Source organism: Paracoccidioides brasiliensis, assembly GCF_000150735.1.
Source record: "Paracoccidioides brasiliensis Pb18 unplaced genomic scaffold supercont2.11, whole genome shotgun sequence".
Taxonomy (NCBI): domain Eukaryota; kingdom Fungi; phylum Ascomycota; class Eurotiomycetes; order Onygenales; family Ajellomycetaceae; genus Paracoccidioides; species Paracoccidioides brasiliensis.
Genome location: NW_011371368.1, coordinates 371,023 through 393,112, shown reverse-complemented (window position 1 = coordinate 393,112; position 22,090 = coordinate 371,023). Strand labels below are relative to the sequence as shown.

Below are 22,090 nucleotides of genomic sequence, written 5' to 3'. Positions count from 1 at the left end.
TTATATTATTTTTATAAAAATTATTAAATTATTAAATTTTATAATTATTTAAAAAATTACTTTATTTACTATATAATTAAATAAACTAAATAATTAAAAACTAGATTTTTTTATTATTTATAAATATAATTTAAAAAATTTAATATATAAATATTTCTAATTAAATAAAAATATTAAAAAAAATGAATAAAATTTTATTAAATATTAGTATTGACTAATTTAAATTTATATTAAAAAATAAAATAATTTTAAAACTAATATTACACTATAAATATTTTAATAAAATAAAATATTTATTTTATTAATAAAAATATATTTAATTTCTATTTAATATATTATAATAAAAAAAAGTTAAAATTAAAATAAAAGATTTTAAATTTTTTAAATTTTTTAATTTTTTTTATTATAAATAAAGTTAATTTATTAAAGAATAAATATATATATATAAATAAAATATCTAGTTATATTAATAATCAAATTATATAAATATAAAAAACTATATAAAAACTTTATAAATAATAATAATTTAATTTAATTTAATATAAATAAGTTTAAATTAAGTTATTTTTATTAAAAAATAAAAAATAGAAATATTATATTTTAAGATAAAGTTATTAGATCAAAAAGTTTATATATTAATTTAATATTTATATAAAATCAAAGTTTAATTTTATAGTTTATATTTAAAAAAAATAATATAGATTAAAAATATTAAATAATAAAAATTATTTTATAAACTATAAAATAATTATAAATAATTTATATAATAGATATAATTAATTATATAGTTATAATTTAATAATAAATAAAAAAATTATATAAATTATATTTATATATTTTAAAATAAAGCTTTAAAAATTATTAAAAATTTTTAAAATATATATAAATTATACTATAAAAATTTTAATTTATATAAAAATATTTTAATTTATATTAATTAAATATATTAAAAATTTTTATGTTTTAATTTAGTAAAATATATACAATAATTAAAAATTAATTATCAATCTTTAAAATAAAAAATATAAATTATATATAAGTTTTATTTTTAAAATAATTAAATTTATTATTAAATATTTTTTATTAGTAAATTCTTTAAAAAAATTTATTTATTTTTTAAAGAAATTATAAAAATTATTAAAAAATTAGTTAGTATATTTAAAAATTTAAAAAATATTTAAAAATATTTAAAAACTAAACTAATTTTATTTTAAAAAAAACTTTAAATATTTTAATATTTTTAGTTTAAATAAATTATATATTAATGAAAAATTATTATTTAAAAGTTTAATATTAAAAATATTTAAATATTTATAAATAATTAAATTATTAAATTATAATTTTTAATTATATATATTTAAAATAAAGAATAATAATAGCTTTGATATTGATTTTGATTAATAGTTAATATAATTTAATAATATATAATATAAAAATTTTTTATCAAATAAATTTATATTTACTATAATAGATCTGATTTTATATAAACAAATTAATATTAAAATTAAGTAACATGTTTATTTGTATAGTACTGTAAATTCTATTATAAAGAGATTATTATTATAAAATTAATGATAAATTAAAAGATGTTAATTAAAATTATATCAAAGCATTTTCAGTTAAAATATTGATATATAGTTAAAATTATAAAAATAAAATTATTTAATAATGTAGAAACTTTGAAAAGATTTTCAAACTTTCATTTTTGAAAAGATATTTTCCCAACATGCTTTAAAATGTATTCCTCCATCTTAATATCTTTATAGCTACTCCTTGTACAAATATGTAAATTTCATTCAACCTCTTCCCAGATGAAGATTACATAACCCTATCTAAGGGCTTAAGTTAGGTATTCCCCAGCCTAAAACAACGGAAGTAATCTAAATCCAAATGCAGTTAGCCTGAACTTGCCCGGCCCTTGATGTCAGCAAGCAAAATAAAGAAGTTCGGCTCTCACTCGAGAGACTTGAATCCTTGAACATCACTATTAAAAGCACTGCAGTTGCGTTTGTGATCTGCCTACTGCCACACTTCCTGATATATTGCTTCAATTAATCTTTCTGGTGCCCTCTAAGAGTTGATTTGGCATCTGCACAGTCTTTCTACAGTCTTTGAGCAGCCACAACGTGCCCCGCTTTTTTCAGCTCTTGTCCCAAGTCAGCTCAGACTGCTCTCTAGAGCGTCTCTCACCAAAAACAGCATATTTCTACAGCCAATTTTCCATCTTTTCTTTGCTGATTTTATTCCAAATAAAATACTATTAAATTAACAGCTCTTAAGAAAAAAGACAAATTTACGCGTTATTGAGCAGCCATGTCGGATGATGACGACTACTACGACGATGTCTTCGATGGAGATTGGCTATGGATAGAATATGGTGAAAGGGAGCTTGTGGTCAGTCATGTCAAACCCATAACCCGATTCTCCTTGCTTCTTACTCTCAAGTACTTTTCAATTGTTTATCAAACTAAAACTTGTACCATTCCTCTTTGTTTGGGGTTACTTCTTTCAGGATGATCTTGCAGAAGGCACCGTGCATTCACCAGTTTATTACATGGATCATGGACCTCACGACGCAATTGACAGTGACTCTGATTGGGAATATTATACAGATGAGTACTTCGACGATGACCTGTCCGTAATGCATAAGCAGAACATCTTACCTCCTGGCACATCCAAAGCGAGGAAGCGGAAGCAGCAGGTGAAAAAGCAGCCAAGTCCTCCAGCAACTCCAAAAACAAAGGAAACGATGACAGCTGATGGAACTGATGATGGCAAGGACACTAATAACCCAAACTCGTACTGCAAGATCATATATCGCTCCTCTTTCATCCAGCTAGCTGACCAAGCCGAGCTTTACAAACCAGGCACAGGTGAAAAAGTAGCCTTGCTTAAGAATTGGAGGGAGATATTTAAAGATTCTCAGCCTAAAAGAGATTATAGGCTTCAGAAAGCAGCCTCTCGTCTCTCGCCAACGGCGTCGTTTGCGAAATCTAAATCTGGACGGAAGCGAGGGCATCGGAGGAACACGGAAAGTGGGAATGTGGATGACAAGGGTTTTAGAAATGTTGAGGGCGATGGAGATAGCGATGTTGATGTTGATATTGATGAGGAACCGGTATTTGATGGCGAACAGGATATTGAAGAGGGATCGGAGCTTGGATCGGGATCGGGAGATGATGAAAGTATAGATGAACGTGGCAGTGAGGAAAGACTTACACCGCCACCGTCCTTCCTATCCGCATCCCAGCAAGTTATTTACGAGGAATCAAGAGCAAAACCGACTCAGCCATCCCGCCATAATAGTAGCAACAACAATGGCGACAAAAGCCATCTTGACCGCCGGGGATCGTATCTCAAATCCGTAATGTCAGCCGTAACAGAGAACGATGGTCCAGAATCATCGATACCCGGTTTCAGCTGCCGTTCCACACATTCAAGTCCTCAGAATGAGCAAGGATATGAAGGAGAAGAGCTCGAAGAACCCGACAGTTTGATTCAAGATGGCTATGAAGCTGACATCGGCGATATTAACAATACCCACGGCTTTGAACAGGGACATTCTCCTACCCCTTTGCAACACCTGAAACGAAAGGCCTCAAGCCCTCTCCCTAGTGCGGATGGAAGTGTGGATGGGAAGGAGAGGTCGAAACGAGCTGCGACTGCGGAAAAGCTGGATGGCGATGGCAGTTACAATAAGAAGGAGAATGCGAGGATGGGTGTGGGTAAGAAAATAGCTAAAGATGCTCAGGTTCAACCTGCGACGGGAACTGCGCGACGGTCTTTGAGGGAGAGGAAGTAGTTGGATTAGGGGAGGTAGGCCATATGATATGATATGGTATGAGACGTTATGATAGTTGATGCTTCGGATGGGTCATTGGGGTGGGATTTAGTGAATGGGTGGATATTTCGAGGCAGTTTATCATCTTGTTTTTCTGATTTTCATATTGTTATGGTGCGGGTGGCTATGTCGAAGTTGGAATACGTTGGACATATAGAGTGAAGACTTCTTCCTATAGTTACAGTCTAATTATTTACTCATTTTAATTTTAATTTTTTTTTTTTTTCCAAATTCAAGTTCAAATTCAAATTCAAATCCATAGAGCTAGTTTTAGGGAGAGGGATTTCAATCAGCTGGTAGTGTCGGGAGTGTGAGACTGTGATTTGTTTATTGATCCTTTCATGATGGTACGGCATTGATGACTATGATGATGACAGTAGTGCTATTAAGAACAGCAGATCTCATCATCATCATCATCATCATCATCATCATCATCATCATCATCATCATCATCATCATCATGGTCTCTACCTATCAAAATTCAATTGATGGATGATGCATGTAAGTGAGAATCAGTAGCAGCTTATTCACTAACAGCTGGTACGTTAAATTTATTTATCTCCACATCCCGCGATTGACTCTCGCCAAAGCCGTTCCTCCGCACCCCGGTTAACCTTGCCATTCCGCGCTCTGCCCGCCATTCCCCCACGTGGGAGCGTCGGGAGTCTTGGCTCGGCTGGTTGTTTGTTTGCGCTTTCCGTCGGCGAAAATCAATCAAATCAACAGCCAACTCTTTCAGCCGCTTCAACGGTTTCGTCAACATCCTCAATATTTACATCGTGCCGCCATAGTTCATGGTATATGCGATTTCATTGCTCACCGCCATCTCGTTTTAATATATATATATATATATATATATATAGATTTCCTTAACTCATTTTCAACTGGTTGTCGTCTTCTCCAGAAGAAACGGTTCCTTTTTCTCCCTCACCTGGGCGTTGATTGACTGTGGAATCAGTGCCTGCCCCAATGTCATTTATCGCTCGACTACCGGCCACCACCTCCCGCCTGGGATCGAGGGCAGCGGTTCTCAAACCAGCCTCAGCAACAGCAACAGTTCGTGCCAGTTCGTCACTGTCGAGTGGCCCCGAGAGCAGATCGCTCAATTCCATCCTCATCGCCAATCGCGGTGAGATTGCCCTGTGAGTTAACAAATCGCCCCACCACTGTCACAATTGGTAAACCGTACATACAGTGCGCATGGATGGGTGACGAGGGAAAAGAATCTTACGTATACCTTCACAGACGAGTAGGACGAACAGCTTCACAGCATGGCATTCGCGTAACGACTCTATATACAGACCCGGACGCCAGAGCCCAGCACGCGTTGAGCTCCCCATTCTCATTTAATTTGGGCGAAACATCAGCGTATCTCGACGGTGACCGCATTATTGAAATAGCGAAGAAGGAAGGGTGCCAGGGTATACATCCCGGTTACGGTTTTGTGAGGAATATTTATTTTATTTTTTCTTTTGCTCGCCCCGAGTTGGGGATTAATGGAAATGTTGTATGGACTGCAGGGCTGACAGTGAGGTTGATATTGTTTGTAGTTGAGCGAGAACTCGACGTTTGCGCAAAAATGCACCCAGGCTGGCTTGGTCTTCATTGGGCCGCCACCTAAAGCTATTGAGGCGATGGGTGATAAGAGGTATGTAGGTACATATTCCTTGGATGTGCTGCGTAACCTCTGTGGGCGCATGCTTATTTGCAATGAGTAGTCGATCAAAGGAGATTATGACAACAGCTGGCGTCCCATGCGTTCCCGGCTATCACGGAGAAAACCAAGATATGGATTTCCTCGAGGCGGAGGCGGAGAGGATTAAATTCCCTGTTCTAATCAAAGCGGTCAAGGGAGGTGGTGGCAAGGGAATGCGCATCGCAAGCTCCAAAGAGACATTCCGGGATCAACTTATCTCTGCTAAATCAGAGGCGATGAACTCATTTGGGAACGACACAATGCTGGTTGAGAAGTATATTACGACCCCACGACATATCGAGGTGCAAGTATTTGCAGATAAGCATGGGAACTGTGTAGCGTTAGGTGAGAGAGATTGCAGCATCCAGCGACGTCATCAGAAGATCCTCGAGGAGTCCCCTGCGCCGCACTTGCCGGAAGCTACGCGGAAGGATATTTGGGATAGGGCGCGTGCAGCGGCATTGGCTGTTGGTTACGAAGGAGCGGGGACTGTGGAATTCATCTTTGATAATGATACTGGGGAGTTCTTCTTCATGGAGATGAATACCCGGTTACAGGTCGAGCATCCAGTTACGGAAATGGTTACGGGTCAGGATCTGGTTCACTGGCAGATTTTGGTTGCGGAAGGTGCACCTTTGCCGTTGACACAGGATGAAATTGAAGCTATCATGGCGACAAAGGGCCACGCCATTGAGGCGCGAATCTACGCTGAAAATCCAGATCAAGGATTCATACCGGACTCCGGCCGTCTGCTACACGTTCGAACCCCAGAAACGACAGAGGATGTGCGGATTGATGCTGGTGTCATTGTTGGAGATGAAGTTTCGTCGCATTACGATCCCATGATCTCGAAGTTGATTGTCCGAGGATCAAACCGGACCGAAGCTCTACGGAACCTAGAAATGGCGCTGGAGCAATATGAAATCGCAGGACCCATCACCAACATAGAATTTTTGAAGCGGGTCTGCAGGAGTCCAGACTTCGTCTCCGGGAACGTGGAGACGGGGTACATCGAGAAGCACAAGGGAGAACTGTTTGCCAAGGAACCCATTGAAGATGAGGTTTTGGCACAGGTTGCATTATCTTGCCTTCTCAACGACGCAAGCGGTGTGAAGGTGGCGGGTCCAGCTGGGGCAACGGTTGGGTTTAGTCCTGCATATCAAGAGCGGCAGTTTGCGTTCGTAGAAGCCGCACAGACACCCTCAGAAACCACAGCGAGCGCTGCCCCTTTTAACGTCCAAATACAACAAACGGGCGACACAACATTCAACATCGTCGTCAATGGAAAGAGTTTTGAGAATGTTAAGGTTGAGCAGCAACATTCAGCCCCGTCTTCTAACGTTATCGCCTCGTTCTTCCCACATACGAGACTTAACACGACAATTATTCGCGATGAAGATATGATCACCGCATTCCAAAGGGGGAGGCAGTATCGGTTGAAGATCCCGCGGGCGAAATGGATGGAGAAGGCGTTGAGGATTAAGGATACGGCGAATAGCGTGTTGGCGCCGATGCCATGTAAGATATTGCGGGTGGAGGTTGCGGAGGGGGCGACGGTGGTGAAAGACCAGCCGCTCGTGGTTATTGAGAGTATGAAGATGGAGACTGTCATCCGGAGTCCACACGACGGGACGATTGAGAAGATTGTGCATAAAGCTGGGGTAAGTCTTTACACCTTAATTTTTCTTTATCTTTTGTTACTGCTTGCCTCTTCCGCTATTCTACGGGCGTTCCCCTAATATATTCGGGAGAACTTTCCGTTGCACCCATCCCCTCCAATCCCCTCCAATCCCCGGTTTTCTCAGGCTTTTATTTGTGGTTTCTGCTTTGGCTATCACTGCCATCCATGCACATGGGATACAACCATACAACTCCAACAAAAAATCCGCACTTAATCACCTACTAACCGGTGCAAACTACGACATTTAGGACATATGCAAAGCGGGGACAGCGCTTGTCGAGTTTGCAGACGCTTCCTCTAGGGCTGAGAAGGCTTCTTAGTCTATATATATATAATCTATTTGAAATTGCAGTGACGCGGTGAGCGATTACCTTCTGGCCACTTAATATGTCGATACGTGATGCGCAATGGTGTTCTTTCTGATATGGACATTGGATACAGCACTCATTATCAACCGGCATCATTGTTGAGAGGATGTTTAAGTTTGGACGATTTTTAACAGGAGTTCAGGAATATGTCTCATGATATATATATTTTTTTGGATTTGCTATGTATGTATGGACGTATATAGAGAGAAGGGGAAATACCATGTTCATATGGATGATGAAGTTTTAAATGTTATTTGTGGCATGAAGAGCAAAGTAGTTGTAAATATCTGACTTTAAAAGAGTTTAGGGATGATAGTTGAAAATCACCACTGACAAATTAACCTTGAAGTAATTATTAATCTGATACGAAACCGTGTTTCTAAAAAGAAAAATCTTAAGAGATGAGCTTACAAATAATATTTCCACAGTGTAATAATAAGAATTGGAGAATGATTAAGAAGAATTTCAGCTGCTTGTGCTGAGCAGGTGTTGAGCTCCCTTCCCATGCGGATTTCAAAACTGGTGCCAACATTTTGAGCAGGCAGCTCATGCGGAGGCAAACGCATACAACAGTTGGATTTTCATCAGAGATTGGTCTCGGCGTTTCCCTGAAGTGGCGAATGAGACGGTATTAGTTAAAATAGCTTGACATCTGAAGCTCCTTGAGTCACTTCTTGCTGCTAGACTGAGGGTCTTTTCGGGTCTGTTCAACCGTCTAGCAAGAGCCTGGCTCTTTTGGAAGCTCTATGGTTCTCCTCTCGCACATCTTCCACGCCGGGCTCCAAATGTCTTGATAGTTCCAAGATTGGAGAGAGTTCGTCATCTGATCCGACGATCCTCCAAGGTAGCCGACGGAGTAGTTGGTTATCATTAATAATCGTTGCTAGATTGGTCGCACGCAGATCCATCGAGCAATGCATGCTTTCTCCCCTGCGAGAAATATCTTTGACATCCGTCTGATGTCGGATAAAAGAGGAATTGAGTTTTTAACTAAGACAATGCCCGTTTTCTTGGATTTTGATATTTGTTAATTGAATTGGTTCGGGCTTTTGCGCTGAACTATTTTCCCGTGGGAAGATATCTGGCATTCTCCAGCCCGCAAGGTGTTTCTAGACTCCATTGGGCCAAATCCTGGTGAGTTTTGTTCCTTGGTGACATACATGGATGTCATAAATATCTCAATTTTCCAGATGTTTGGCAAACTATAATTCCCGACCCTGAAACCCTATTCCTACCTCATATGTATCAATGCCAAATACCCCCTATACGTCAACATGACTAACTCTTACTTTAATGCAGGATACCTCACTGATAAAATCATCCCAATCTCATCACAGTAAAAGGTATCATGTTCAATCCATCAATTACCGGCCAGGCAGTTCATCTTTCACGCCATGGCTCCAGGAGCACGGCAGCTGCTATCCGGTGCACGTCCAGGCGTTCTCTCGCCCGCTGCATCTCAGCAACCCCTTCTTTAATGGACAAGGGTAGAGACAGCAGTAGGAATAAGAGAGATGATGATGACCCTTTCAAGAAATCGAGCACCGCTGCGGCCGCAGGAGATACCGCACACCATGAGGGCATCTATGCCCGGACAGACGAGAGTGTTCGTGTAGAATATCCTGAGGCCCACGAGATGCCCCGTACTCCCATCGTGCTGGGCCGTGGTGGCATACATTTCAAGCGGACGCTGGCGTCTTTCTCATTGGAAGGGCGCGTTTCTGTCGTTACGGGCGGTGCCCGCGGGCTGGGGTTGGTTATGGGACAGGCGCTCGTGACGTCGGGATCTGAACTTGCCATTGTGGACTTGAATAGTACGTAATACAGACGGCAGTGACTTTTGTTCCCTTACTATCTCTCCGTTTATACAATTTATATAGCTGCTGGATGGCAGCAATGTAATGTACTCCTATCCACCTGTCCCCTTTATCAGTCATGTGACAACGCATGTATATGATCGCATCTTCCATTGCTTGTATCTAGATCTACTTCATATGCTAAGTATAATATCAGAGGAAGAAGCAGATGTGCAGGTGCAGAAACTGTTGGCGCAGCATAAGGAGGAAAATCCAGGCATTGAAGTGTAAAATTTTACCCCCTCCCTGAAAACAACGGCCCTCTTTGTCCCAAGTCTAACCATCCCGATTTCTCCAGCATGCCCAAAATAACATCCCACTATGCCGACGTTGCCAACCCTGACTCCGTTAATGCCTGCATCTCCAACATCCTCGCCACCCACAACCGCATTGACAATCTTGTCACCTCCGCCGGCTTCACGGAAAACTTCGACGCAATCTCTTACCCATACGACCGCATGAAGAAATTATGGGGTGTAAACGTCGACGGTTCCTACCTGTTCGCTGTAGGCGTTGCAAAACACTTACTCGAGCGCAAGTCTCCCGGCTCCATTGTCATGATCGGCAGCATGTCCGGTTCCATCGTCAACGTGCCACAACCGCAAGCCCCGTACAACGCGGCAAAGGCGGCTGTACGGCATCTCGCTGCGTCGTTGGCGGTTGAATGGGCGAGTGCGAATATTAGGGTTAATTGTATTAGTCCCGGGTACATGTTGACAGCGTTGTCAGTTCTTTTATTTCCTTCTTTCTTCCTCGTCCTGTTTGAGACTACGGCCCCTGCTCCGCCTACATAAAACTAACCTTCGTCACACGAATCCAGAACCCGCAAAATCCTTGACGATAACCCGGACCTCAACCGCCAATGGACCTCACTCATCCCACAGGGAAAAATGGGTGTTCCGGAGGACCTCATGGGTGCCGTCACATTTCTGCTCAGCGATGCGAGCAAGTATATCACCGGTGCTGATCTGAGGGTTGATGGCGGATATACTCTTACGTAGGCATTGATAATGGTACTAATAGATAAATAGTGAGGGTAATAGTACTTACTGCGTTAGTTTGGGCGTTTTAAAACCTTTCTTCTGTTTGATTTACCCTCCCTTGAACATGTGATGGTATCATTGATTTAACGTCACCTTGCTGCCCTTTTTAGTTTCGTTTAGAAAAGTTGAGGCATCATAACGGCTTTTCTTCGTACTGCAGATATAAAGCGGACGTCTGTTAACTGCCCCTCTGGCTGTTATTGATGTCGAGTTTTCAGACTGTTTGCGATATTTTCCTTGCCATTCGTGGTTTTCTACTAGTTACTGTTTCTGGGTTGGTATAACGTACTCCACTGAGTGGTGGATGCATTCTCCCTGAAAATCATCAAACATTCAACCCCAACTATCTTCAACACATCATTTCTTCACACTTTTTCTTCAAAATGTCTTTATCTCAAGAATCTCACATACAGTTGGCCATTGCTTCATATATATTTGAAAAAATATATCCAAGATGAAAGCTTTAAAGATATATAAGATTTTTAAAACTACTCTGTGCATATGACTTGCTGATATCAAATCACATTTAGAAACACATACAAATGATCACAAATTGATAGAAATTGAAGAGAAAATCCTTTTCAAGCAATTATTAAATGCAGATAGACAAGATTTTTCAATTTGATCAGAGTTTTTATATAAAATGACATAGATTCTACTTCAAGCATATACTTTTGATTCTATCATCATTTTTGAAGTCAACTGAACATCTATTCATTCAACATCATTCTCAACTACATATATACTATAATCATTGTATTTTCTATCAATGAGTGAAGCAGAAGAATTCAAAGGTTATAAAATAATAATTAGAAATAATATATAAAGCTATTTAAGAACATAATATTCATGAAAATGATATTTGAAACTTTGATAAAACTGACCTTGCAATGAGATTTTGTACAATCTCTAAAGTCATTACTATAGATGAGCACAATGAGAGTCATGTACAGTTATCCAGAGAAATTGTAAATGAGTCACAATTATTGAATATATAGAATTAAAAAGATGTTCTATTCTTCATCATCATTAAGAAATCAAGATTCTATAAGAAGAGAATGAGCAAAAGACAAAGAAAAATACATGAAAACATGTGAATCTAGATCAGAATACTATTCTATTTATACAAAAAGATTGTAGGTGTGTTCAGCAGCTTGATATGCAAATGAAGCTCAGATTGAAGTTATATCTCATCAGCAAGCTCTACTGCACTGCAGTAGCTATGGGACTATTGAACATACTATACACATTGTCCTAATAAATAGCTATATATCCAACTATTAAATAATCTTAATTTATTAATATATTAAATACTTAAGTGAGTTGTTTGTTGAATATGTTGAATATTTTATGATATTCAGAGAGAATCTGCTGCTTGGTGGTGTCCACTGCTCAGTGAAGTAGTTATGTTAATCAGAGTTTTAATGTAACTTGTTATATTTTAGTTACTTAGTTAACTAACTAGTTCTCATCTTCTAAGATTATTAACAACCCATGGCCTGTTAGTTCCATGCCCTTCATATCTTTCCCCTAGAGCTGAGTTTGTTCTATTTGTCAATGGCTAACATTGATACTCCAGGATCAACAATCCAAATCACACAGCATTTATTTTTCTGCCCAGCTAACAAATAACTATATCCTGCGTATGATCATTGGCCTGGGCATCAGCCCCTCAAAACCTTCACAAATCCCCACTCCACTATAAGAAGAAAATATGGGGGTTAGAGGTTGGGGATCCTTGGTATTCATGGATACTTATGGATAGGCTAGACTTCTTCCCCCACGTTACCCTGGATATAAAATGGGTAGTTTCTTTTTTGTGGGGAGGGGTGTGGTCAAGTATGAAATCATTAATTGGCTATTAAGTCGAGAACGCTAGGCAAATTGTCAGAGCTCATCTGATTAATGAGTGTTGCTGGTGGGGTTATGGATACCCTCAGAGTTGTAAACAGCCTCTACTTCTTTATTGTTATGGAGGAAGCTCTGAAGCGGTCCTTTAGCGAGATCTTGCATCCTCGGATACGAAATTGTTGTTGCCTCGGATTATTGCTCCTTCACACACGATATATTGTACGACTGTCCATGTACTGTATCGTGAAAGCAGTAGGTTTGCCTCCTTCACTATTTCATTCTCTTTTATTCATGCTGACAAATGAGAAACTGTATGAAGTATATATAAAATGTAAGATATTCATGCAAATGAATGTTCATTCAGTTCTTATCTACTAAACTCATCACCTAACCTCATCACCTAACGCCCGGCGGCTCTAATTTAGCTATATGGCAACCATGGAACCAACTCCCCATGCCAAAACTTTAAAATAAGACAAGTATTATTGGTCAGTTTTTGAAAAATCTGATAAGATAAAACTTGAAGTATATCAGAAGCTCCAACCGCTACTATTCTAGGCAAAATATACTTGCCAACAGGAATATGCAGATTTGGAGAGGGTGATTATCCGGTGACGGCTAGAGCAGGAGACACTGCACAAGGGACGTTGGACCGGGTAGAGGGCGGCCGACACTAATTATGCATGTGCCTAAGTAAGCTTGTAAAATTGAGTTTGCTTTTCAGTGAATGGGTAGGAACATGGATTTGAGTATATTATCTACGTCCCAAAAGGGAGATGATGGATTAAAAGGAGTCTACATGAAGAGTGTTTCAATTCAGTCTCAGCCAATCTTTCAAATAAAGGGGTCATATAGAATGCCACAGCTCTTCCAACTGCCTTAGAACATCAATTCGGCGCATCTGGATCCACCAGGGCATTTAGTAGAAACTGCCAAATTTTTCTGCAACTTGTGCTTGACAGTTTTGGAATACTCTATCGTTTAGCTTTGGCGTATATAATATCACAGGCGTGAATCAAGAATATCGGATATCAGCTTGGGGCGGTTGGTTCTATCACCCCTAGTTAACTAAATAACTCTCAAAAGAAATATCAAAATAATCCACAATGTGAAAATCCACCCCAAATCTTAAGATATGTAACTTTCCTAGAACCATTACACTGGGTACAGGATTAGAGGAAATAGCAGCCCCCTAAGTGTTTTTCAACCACGCCACGATGCTTGATTCGTTCTTGTTGGTCTAGATTGATGTTTGAGGGTATTAATTGGTGGACTCCTGTCTCAACAGTAAATGCTCAATCTTCCTCCTCCATAAAGAAAACGATAGCCCCTAAATAGATTCTGTCCATTAGCATATATACATATACATATGTCTTACAAGCGTAAATATGAAGTGGTTGGAACGTTGCCATCTGACGAGAACTGGAAGCCAACTGATGAAGCTCACCCCACCCTGCATCCAGCTAGCCCGACTCGGCAAATTCCTCCTGTAGGTGTGTCACAGACTCAATTTGCCAGACCGCCCCTCTGCCAACTCTCATTAGAGCCAAGAGAGGAAAATGAATCGCTCTTCCTCGTTCCCGGAAGGTTAAAAGACAACCAACAGGGTGGTTGAAAATAAACTCGGGGTGGAACAAAGGAGTCTGATAGGTATGCTAACTGGGCACGCAAACCGTATGAGAATCCCAGACCCCTTCTCTGTCCACTCCATTCCATTGCCATCAACCATAAACTAGGTGGGGAGGGATCATGTTGAATGTGGCGGTCCAGAGGTGAAACTCGATTAACCGCTATTTGACGATAGATGCACTGAGTGGTCCAGGAAAAAGGAGGGGAGTCTGGACGAGATTCGTATCCTGATAGTTAATTAACCAAGCGGCCAAGTTGAACTCTTAACGTTAGCCAACCTCCCACAGGCCTGGTATGCCGTATATCATTGGCAGAGCTTTCGAAGAGTCGAAGCAAGGTGAAAGAAGTGTGGCTGGAAATGAGGGTTAGTTATTCTGCTTGTTTACTCCGTCCAATAATACAGTTGGTGTCTCCTCGTTCTCCTTTCTTTCAGAGTTACCTATCGAATTACTCCGTGCTGATCAACGCCATCTCTCCACATTCATCAATCAAGTTTCTCCAAGAAGGTTTGTCGACAAAAGCCCTTGAGAACAGCACAACATTATCAAGTCCGCTATTGATCAGCGGTTTTCACCATGGATATCGCGGCGGTCCAGACTGATCGATATTGATATCCTGCAGGCGGAAGAAGTGAACCAGGGGAAACGGAACTCAATCAAAACACAGGAAAGGTTGCCAGTCAGAGTTGTCATATCAAACGTTGCAGAGCGTAGAATCTCATTGGTTTAGTAATCTCTGATCATTGTTCCTGTTCCCCTGCCATTCTCTGCAGATTTTTGAAGCTATATATTATTAAAAGTTGCCCCATTCCTCACACTGTCTATTAACTACTGGCCGCTCTCTGGCTGACTGCTCTCCCACAACTTCAACCTCACTCATATCCCACATTCTTGTATGTCTTTCTACTGCTAATTTACATACAAAACTCAATCTGGTAGCGTGTTTTAGAGCAACTAGTTCCGAAATTCGCAAAAATAAGGAATAAAAAGGAGGAGTGGGAGTTTTGATGTAGTTTTTGGTGGATCTTCTGTTAACGAATCGGGTGATTGAACTACGTCTGACATGCCACATGGCAAGGCTGGTATCAGCGAATCAGCCGCTGCAGACGGGACCGGCGTGCTTCTTAATTCTTAATTATTTAATTATTTATTATTATTATTATTATTATTTACTGGACGCAGATCAAGAATTAATCGCCTCTGATAACGTACTCAGCAGCTAGGCATCAACTCCCCCAATCAAATGGGAGAGATGTGCTATTCTCCATAACACTGGAACCTGGTTCCTGGGAGGTATTTATTTTCACGGAGCGGCGCGCTGGGCACCGATCAATTCCCGAACTTCGAAGTCTAACTAGTTGCATTATTTTCTTACACAAACTTCAAGGTCCAAAGCCATGTTTGGGAGTTCAACTGTCCAAGGATCAAGCAATTAGCATGGAACACGCTATCTTTCTAGAAGCGGCGTAGAAAATATTCCCGCCATCTCGTCTAAGCGAAAACCTAGCGCACGTTCGTCAGTCAGATACCCGGGCTGATGAGGGTGGTCTGCGTTTCTAGACCTTTTGTCCACAGGCTTTTCATCCATCCGCCACTGATCCACTCCATGCCCCAACCAAAAGCGCGGTAAAACGCGGCTCGTTCTGGAGATGGAATACGGTCCGCAGAGTTGCTTGGAGAGATGTAATGGTACCCCGGAATCAACAACCCACCTTGTTTATCGTCGTCGTCTTTATTGCTTGTTCTCATCTTAGCTGTCTGATTCAGTTCGCGTCCACGAAGGGTAGTTAGTTAACAAGACTGCAACCACGGCGTTCGTTGCAGCTGAATAGTGCTGACGAGAATCATGTTAATGAAATAACATTCCCGGTTAGTGAAGTGACATAGGAGCAAGATCTGATGCAACGATCCAGTTTTCAACACCATTTCCCCCGGATTATTTGCCGTGATACTGTAAATAGAATAAATAGCCTTCTTCTTCTTCTTCTTCTTCTTCTACTTCTTCTTCTTCTTCCTTCCGTTGATCCATTGCTATCATTTGAATCTTCTTCGTCCCCTTCCCTTTTTATTATTAGGCGTTTTTGCTCTTTATTCGTCGTGTAGCAATTGTCCCATTATTGTTTTGCAGTTCTGCTATTTCCTTATGACATGATTGCCTGTTACCTAATTGCTTGTCCGCCGTGTCCTCGTGCTGCCTGCGGTATTTAGACCAACCACATGACCGGCTGAGCCGACTTTGTCTCTGTTGATTTCAATCTCGACTCGACTCGACATCTGCATCTGCATCCTCCTCCGCTTTCTCCCTGTCCTATTATTTGGTTCCTCTTCCGTACCTGTAGCTGCAGCGTCCTCCTTGATTTGTTCATCTTTGCCTTGGGTGCATGCTTCCCGTGCCTCTGTCATCTTCAACGGAGCTGTCCATAGCTGTCCAATCCCTAGCACTGAAAATTTGCCATTTGGCTCTAACCATCTCTCTGGTTACTTTGGCGCTTGCTCGTCTGGTCCCCGAACTCTTTGTTTCACCTGCTGCGCTCTTCCCGGGGCAATTGTATGGTTCGAGGCCTTGCAAATCCTTGTTAACACGCTGAAACAGGACTACACTGGAAGCTCCTTGTCGACGCTGTTGAGTGACTTGAATCACCGTCGACACCACCGTCGCAGTGCTGGTCTGGAGACGCAGTCTCAAGGAGGCACAGCAACAGACAACAAGCAAATCACATTACCTGACCGCTCAATTTCAATCATTTGCCACTTCTTTGCGTCAATTTATTATTCTCTCTTCCCCTGTCGCTCCAAGCAATCCCCCCGCATCAAGTCCCACAGTCACCGACGAGGTCACCTGGACAAGCTCACGTGAGACTGCAACTCCCAAACCGTTTATCCGTCCATATAACTTCTCACTTTTTTCCAGCCATCCCATCCTGTCTGTATTCTGCGCCCATTTCTTTTATCCATCTTCTCTGTGTGACCGCATGCTTGCTCTCACATCCTCCTGCCGCATCACCATTGCAAATTTGGCCGTTCCATGTGTCCGGCTGTGGAATGCTCTGTCCCAATCTCCATGCACCTGCTGAACCGTGAGGTTCAGCCGATCTCAGACCAGTATCTGTTTCTCCCAGTCTGGTGTTGATCTGTTTTACTTTTGCTGTCTTCTCTCACTGCATATTCCCCCTTCTCCCTCCACAACCCCTCTTTCCCACAAGTTACCGCGATTCTTCATTTTTGCTCGCACCTATTCTCTTCCAACACTGTATACCTATGACAGTTTTGTGTGAAGTTTTAGAATTTGTTGAGTTTGCCTAATCCTTATGAAGATAACTTAGTTGTGTGGCTGTCAAACTGAAGAGAAGTGGATCTTGCGATTTTGGGCCTGGCAGTCTTTGTTATCTTAGTGGTTGTTGCCATGACGGAAGCTTTACCCAAAGGTATCGTCTTGCACACCGCACGTATTAGTTCCGAGATCGAGAACTTTGGCGGTATAGACGCTGAAGATCTCGCAAAGTTATGGCGAGGTAAGGATAACTTTCATTTTCACATTCTCAAGGAACAAAGAAAGCAAAAGAAAGAGCAAACTATTCCCGGATACAAGAGGAAAAGAATATGCGGTTTAAAAAAGCTAAGTGGAGAAACATAATATATTCTGACGCCTTTCTTTTGTGTGCCAGTCTACACCACCAACAGGTCCACTTTGAAGGAAGATGAGGGGAGGCGATTGGAGAATCTATTCTGGAGAATATGGAGCAACCAATCCATTTTCCGTTCTCTTCAAGGCACCACGTTAGCTAGACTCTTCTTACATATCGCTGAAGGAGAAAGCATCACCAGATTGAGCCCGCGAAGATTACGAGAAGTACGTTGGCCCGGATGGAGAATACGAATTTAAGAGGAAGGCCTTCTGATATTCTTAGGTCTCTCAATCAACGCCGCGGATTTCGTCAAGGCGACAAACCCCAGCTTCATCTACTAAATGCCTTCAGCCACAGAGTCCCACCCGAAAAACCACTCTGAGAAATAGCCTAAGGGTATCTCGGAAGTCATCAGGACCTGCGAGTCGGGCACCGCTGCCTCCTCCTATCTTGAAGAAGTCGCGACAAGTATTTGATGAGTCGCAGAAGACGCCCAAAACTTCTGTGATTAATAGTACTGAGGTTGGCACGTCACATAACTCACCTACATCTCCCTCTCTAATCGTAGGTCATGAATCTCCTATGGGAGAATCCGCGTCTGAGAGGCCACAAAGGAAAAAGACTACGTTTGCAACAAATTTGACGACGAGGGAAGTTGAGCCGGTGCCGGTGACAGTGCGAAAGAAATCTCCTTCGCCCACTTCAGCGCTTGTAGATTCAAGGTATTCACCAAGCGCTTCATCCCCAAGACCAATTCAGGACTCGGATTTCTACGGGCCACCTGCGTCTAAAGAGCAGGAAATTCTATTACCAGATAGTGAGACATCCTCTTTTCCCCCTTAAATTCTCACTTCAGAATAGCAATCTCATCCAGCCACACTGGATATTGTTGTCCTAACGCTGAAGTTTTTAAGATGCAGGTTCCGCAGTGTCCATAAGTCCTACCCCAACCTACACAAACCCACACCCCTGGCTGGGTCTAGCTATGCAGCGACGGGGTCCTACCTCAAACTCCACAACGCACCCCACCGCTACCGTTCCAAGCAAATATAGGCATGACCAATGGGCTCAGCTACAGAAGTGCAGCAATAGATCGTCTACCGCGCAAGATGTGCAACCTTCTGGAGTTACCTTGGTAGACAAGAATTTCCGTGCGCGCTTCGTTGAGAAACGATCACAAAAGTCACGCACACCATCTTTCACTAACGTAGGCAGTTTGTTATCCATGAAAGGAGAAAACAAGGAGAACACTATCACAACAGCTATGTCGAGAAATATGGATCCTTCGCACTCTCAGGACTGTCAATCACCAGGTATAGTGAACGCGATAGATTTTAATATTGTTGGAAACGGGGGAGTTATATCAGAAGGAAAATCCCATACGCAACAACCACCTCTTTTAGACAAATATTCGACAAAGGAGGACGATGAAGATGATATAGATGGAGAGTGGGAGGATATCGATAGTATGGACGGCCTCGGAGAAACAGATTCATCACAGCCATCGCAGCAGCAACCACAAGCGCCATTCCCGAAAAGCGGCACCCGATGCTAATCCCTTCGCAACTCTCCAACAGAGCCAATTAAGCTGATCGGTCAGGAAAGGATTATGGATGTGGCGAAGAAGAGGAAAGGGAAATATATATGATATGCTGAATAAAAACAGAGGGAAGGGCAACCGATTGATGAGACAGGGAAGCTAGAACACGGAGCAACATGCTCTGCACGTCGAAAGCACCACACCATAGTCATCAGCGTGATCGGAATATGCAAGAATTCGTGCTTTGAGATGCGCCTGGATGATATAGTTTTTTAGGAGTACAATATTTTTACTCTTCTCCCAACGATCAGAAATGGTTCTGTTCCATACATCCTTGAAGCGGAGTTTAATAAAGGCTCCCTTCCCTTCGACATCGAATTCAGATTCGAGATGAGAACAGCCCGGGAGTCCAAGGACTGGCGATAATTAACTCCAAACCCATCCCACACAACTAGTTAATCAGCGAGTTAACAGCCAAGATACGTGACTAAAGAGACCTCTACCTCAACCAGGGCTAGCCACAAGATATCTCTCACTTGGGGATCCACTCAGCGATCGCCTTGTAATAATAGTTCCATGCGGACATGTATGGACGCTGAGGAACACATATAGTAAATACAGTATATCATAATCTAACGTGAAACATGGCAGTGTAGATATGTGAAGATCCATCTAAACGTAATCACCTTCTAATCGGTTCCATATTTCCGACACTTGATCAGACATTCATACAATCACTGTGAGAAATTCTTGGCATGTGTAATATACATGTTTTGTCAAGTCGTATTCAGTTGCAAGGAAAAAAGGGATGTATCGGAAAGGGTCCTCAGGAAGAATCATCAGAAAGCATATTGATAGAAGTTACTCATCGGTTCTATTTCTTGTTCTTGTCTCCCTTACTCTGTAGCTATTCTGCAGAGGATGCAATGTTAATAATACAGACATTGTTTCATTGATCTCATATATCTCTACATGATTGATCAGCATCTTCATCGACAACGTGATACACTCTGAATTTATGATTATAAACCGCATTTATTCCTTCTGTTGAGGTCAAAGAGCTACCAACTTAATAATGTGTCAGAATTTTGACACGACGTTGTTTATGAAACATTAGGAGCTATAAAAACAGCTAGGTATAAAAAACAAAGATACCATACATAAAATAAGGATGATGATAGTTAAAATAAAAGAAGATCACAGAGCCAGAAAAAAAAAAAAAATGAAAAAATAGAGGCAACTCCCACTCCTTGGGCATGCAGATAATCCTTGGGGCTCATTAAAACAAAGAAAAGAGCAAGTGGTATGCAGAGCGCAAAAGGCTGACGGCAGCTGAAACGCAGCCAAACACCCCAAAAATCTAGGGATGAAGACGACAAGGAAAAAAAAAAAAAAAAAAAAGAAATCGCTCGCTCCCTCAAATCTGCCCCATCTCACTATCCTTCTTCTCGGCCCTGCTCCCCTTCCCACACTTCCAAAACCTAACTCCCGCCCATACAGCGGTAGCGGTCCACAGCGCCAAATTCGCCATATCCACCCAAACGGCATGCTTCATGCGAATGAGGTCCACATCTCCTTCCGTCGCCTCCTTGGAAATGTACAACTTGCCAAAGATGCCGAAGAGCGTGAGCCAGAGGATGCTGATGATGCTGTCAAGCATGAGGTTGGGGAGGTTGAAGCGGGGAAGCAGGGCGAGGGGACCTGATATCACGAGGGGAATTATAAAGTAGATTATGGCGAAGAAGGAGGAGAGGGTGCCTAGGGCAGTGGCATAAGTCTATTCTTTTGTTTTAGTAAAAAAAAAAAAAAAAAAAAAGTATCTGGGATTAGGGTGAGGGAGATGTAGACTGGACGTGGAAGGGGAAGTAGAAGGAGAAAGAAAGAGAGTACAACATACCCATTTGGGATCATATGGTTTACCATCCTTGTGCTGTTGTAGGAGATCTTGCGCATACAGGCCGATGACAGCGATGCCAAAGACGAACTGCAGGAAGCGAAGAAAGCATCCGACAACTGTGCCGACGGTAGAGCCGACGCTGTAGCGCTTCCTGACGCCGTTGAGGATGAGAGTTTTGAAATTCATGGCTGAGGTGTTTGGACGTCTATGTGCTTTCCGTTGTCTTTTGAAATGGGGGTGTTTTCTTTTTTTCCTTGGAGAGTGCTGGTGGATGACTCTACAGTTCGACTTTGTTTTGCGCTGGCAGATACTGGATATGTCAAGAACAGGTGGGTGAGCCGGCTAGAGGCAAGACTGAATTATCTTCGCCTTCGAAGCAGTGTGTAGCCTGATCGTCTGAGTGAATGGCGTTTGATATTCCGGTGAATCTCCTCAGTGGATGGTGTGTTCTTTCAAGGGACCTCTTCGAAATATCAAGGCAAATGCAGTGAATTGACACCGACAATAGCAGGTGGGCTTCCTGGTGCACCGCGGTTTCAAAGTTGGGATCCAGGATGAGGCGAGAAGTGAATGGATCGATGTTGTTATATGGACGTACAGAAATCCAGCATGTGTGTCTGTCCTTATTTTCTCGTGAAGCAGGGGCCGTATTACAGTTGTTGTTTCTATAGATAGGGAGAGAGTGCACGGCACTTCTGGTGGTATTCGCGTGATATTAAATACTCCTTTTCCTAACGCGCGAGATGTTATTATCCGGCAAACTCGTAGAAGGGAAAGGCGAAGAAGAAGAAGAAGAAGAAGAAGAAGAAGAAGAAGAAGAAGAAGAAGAAGAAGAGAATTGAAATGCTCGCAAAATGTGTGTACACAGTACAACAACAAACAGAGGTGGAGAGAATGAGATATTATGGGGAAGAAAGAGATGACCAGAATGAGGGAAAGAGGCAGCCCGCGCAAAAAGTCAAGACGAGACAGGAGAAGAGAGAGAAGGAAAGAGAAAAAGAGAAAGAAAAGGCGACTTTCTGCGACAAATAGTTTAGTACTTCTGAACAAGACAAAGAGTGGA

The 22,090-nt window shown here is 41.5% G+C and overlaps 9 protein-coding genes across 9 annotated transcripts; 5 read left to right on the top strand and 4 right to left on the bottom strand.

The window, feature by feature from the left end:
• Nucleotides 1-2,313: 2,313 nt before the first annotated feature.
• Nucleotides 2,314-3,802, top strand: PADG_07368 (uncharacterized protein; the record flags this gene model as incomplete). The annotated part of the gene is made up of 2 exons (XM_010764398.1): nucleotides 2,314-2,394; nucleotides 2,513-3,802. 2 exons carry the CDS (start codon nucleotides 2,314-2,316, stop codon nucleotides 3,800-3,802), a joined length of 1,371 nt encoding a protein of 456 aa, XP_010762700.1.
• Nucleotides 3,803-4,226: 424 nt separating this feature from the next.
• Nucleotides 4,227-4,604, bottom strand: PADG_07367 (uncharacterized protein; the record flags this gene model as incomplete). Its single annotated transcript, XM_010764397.1, has 2 exons — nucleotides 4,227-4,312; nucleotides 4,373-4,604. The coding sequence occupies 2 exons, from the start codon at nucleotides 4,602-4,604 to the stop codon at nucleotides 4,227-4,229; spliced, it is 318 nt and encodes a 105-aa protein (XP_010762699.1).
• Nucleotides 4,605-4,810: 206 nt separating this feature from the next.
• Nucleotides 4,811-7,538, top strand: PADG_07366 (uncharacterized protein; the record flags this gene model as incomplete). Its single annotated transcript, XM_010764396.1, has 5 exons — nucleotides 4,811-4,983; nucleotides 5,087-5,285; nucleotides 5,392-5,489; nucleotides 5,560-7,198; nucleotides 7,467-7,538. 5 exons carry the CDS (start codon nucleotides 4,811-4,813, stop codon nucleotides 7,536-7,538), a joined length of 2,181 nt encoding a protein of 726 aa, XP_010762698.1.
• A 755-nt stretch (nucleotides 7,539-8,293) lies between these two features.
• PADG_12292 (uncharacterized protein) lies at nucleotides 8,294-8,494 on the bottom strand (the record flags this gene model as incomplete). Its single annotated transcript, XM_010764632.1, has 1 exon — nucleotides 8,294-8,494. One exon carries the CDS (start codon nucleotides 8,492-8,494, stop codon nucleotides 8,294-8,296), a length of 201 nt encoding a protein of 66 aa, XP_010762934.1.
• Nucleotides 8,495-8,934: 440 nt separating this feature from the next.
• On the top strand, nucleotides 8,935-10,443 carry PADG_07365 (uncharacterized protein; the record flags this gene model as incomplete). The annotated part of the gene is made up of 4 exons (XM_010764522.1): nucleotides 8,935-9,400; nucleotides 9,600-9,669; nucleotides 9,741-10,166; nucleotides 10,263-10,443. The coding sequence occupies 4 exons, from the start codon at nucleotides 8,935-8,937 to the stop codon at nucleotides 10,441-10,443; spliced, it is 1,143 nt and encodes a 380-aa protein (XP_010762824.1).
• Nucleotides 10,444-13,705: 3,262 nt separating this feature from the next.
• Nucleotides 13,706-13,951, top strand: PADG_07364 (uncharacterized protein; the record flags this gene model as incomplete). Its single annotated transcript, XM_010764395.1, has 1 exon — nucleotides 13,706-13,951. The coding sequence occupies one exon, from the start codon at nucleotides 13,706-13,708 to the stop codon at nucleotides 13,949-13,951; it is 246 nt and encodes an 81-aa protein (XP_010762697.1).
• A 2,176-nt stretch (nucleotides 13,952-16,127) lies between these two features.
• On the bottom strand, nucleotides 16,128-16,367 carry PADG_07363 (uncharacterized protein; the record flags this gene model as incomplete). The annotated part of the gene is made up of 1 exon (XM_010764394.1): nucleotides 16,128-16,367. The coding sequence occupies one exon, from the start codon at nucleotides 16,365-16,367 to the stop codon at nucleotides 16,128-16,130; it is 240 nt and encodes a 79-aa protein (XP_010762696.1).
• Nucleotides 16,368-17,367: 1,000 nt separating this feature from the next.
• Nucleotides 17,368-19,145, top strand: PADG_07362 (uncharacterized protein; the record flags this gene model as incomplete). The annotated part of the gene is made up of 4 exons (XM_010764393.1): nucleotides 17,368-17,476; nucleotides 17,630-17,814; nucleotides 17,873-18,407; nucleotides 18,511-19,145. The coding sequence occupies 4 exons, from the start codon at nucleotides 17,368-17,370 to the stop codon at nucleotides 19,143-19,145; spliced, it is 1,464 nt and encodes a 487-aa protein (XP_010762695.1).
• Nucleotides 19,146-20,547: 1,402 nt separating this feature from the next.
• Nucleotides 20,548-21,213, bottom strand: PADG_07361 (uncharacterized protein; the record flags this gene model as incomplete). Its single annotated transcript, XM_010764521.1, has 2 exons — nucleotides 20,548-20,907; nucleotides 21,028-21,213. 2 exons carry the CDS (start codon nucleotides 21,211-21,213, stop codon nucleotides 20,548-20,550), a joined length of 546 nt encoding a protein of 181 aa, XP_010762823.1.
• Nucleotides 21,214-22,090: the final 877 nt, after the last annotated feature.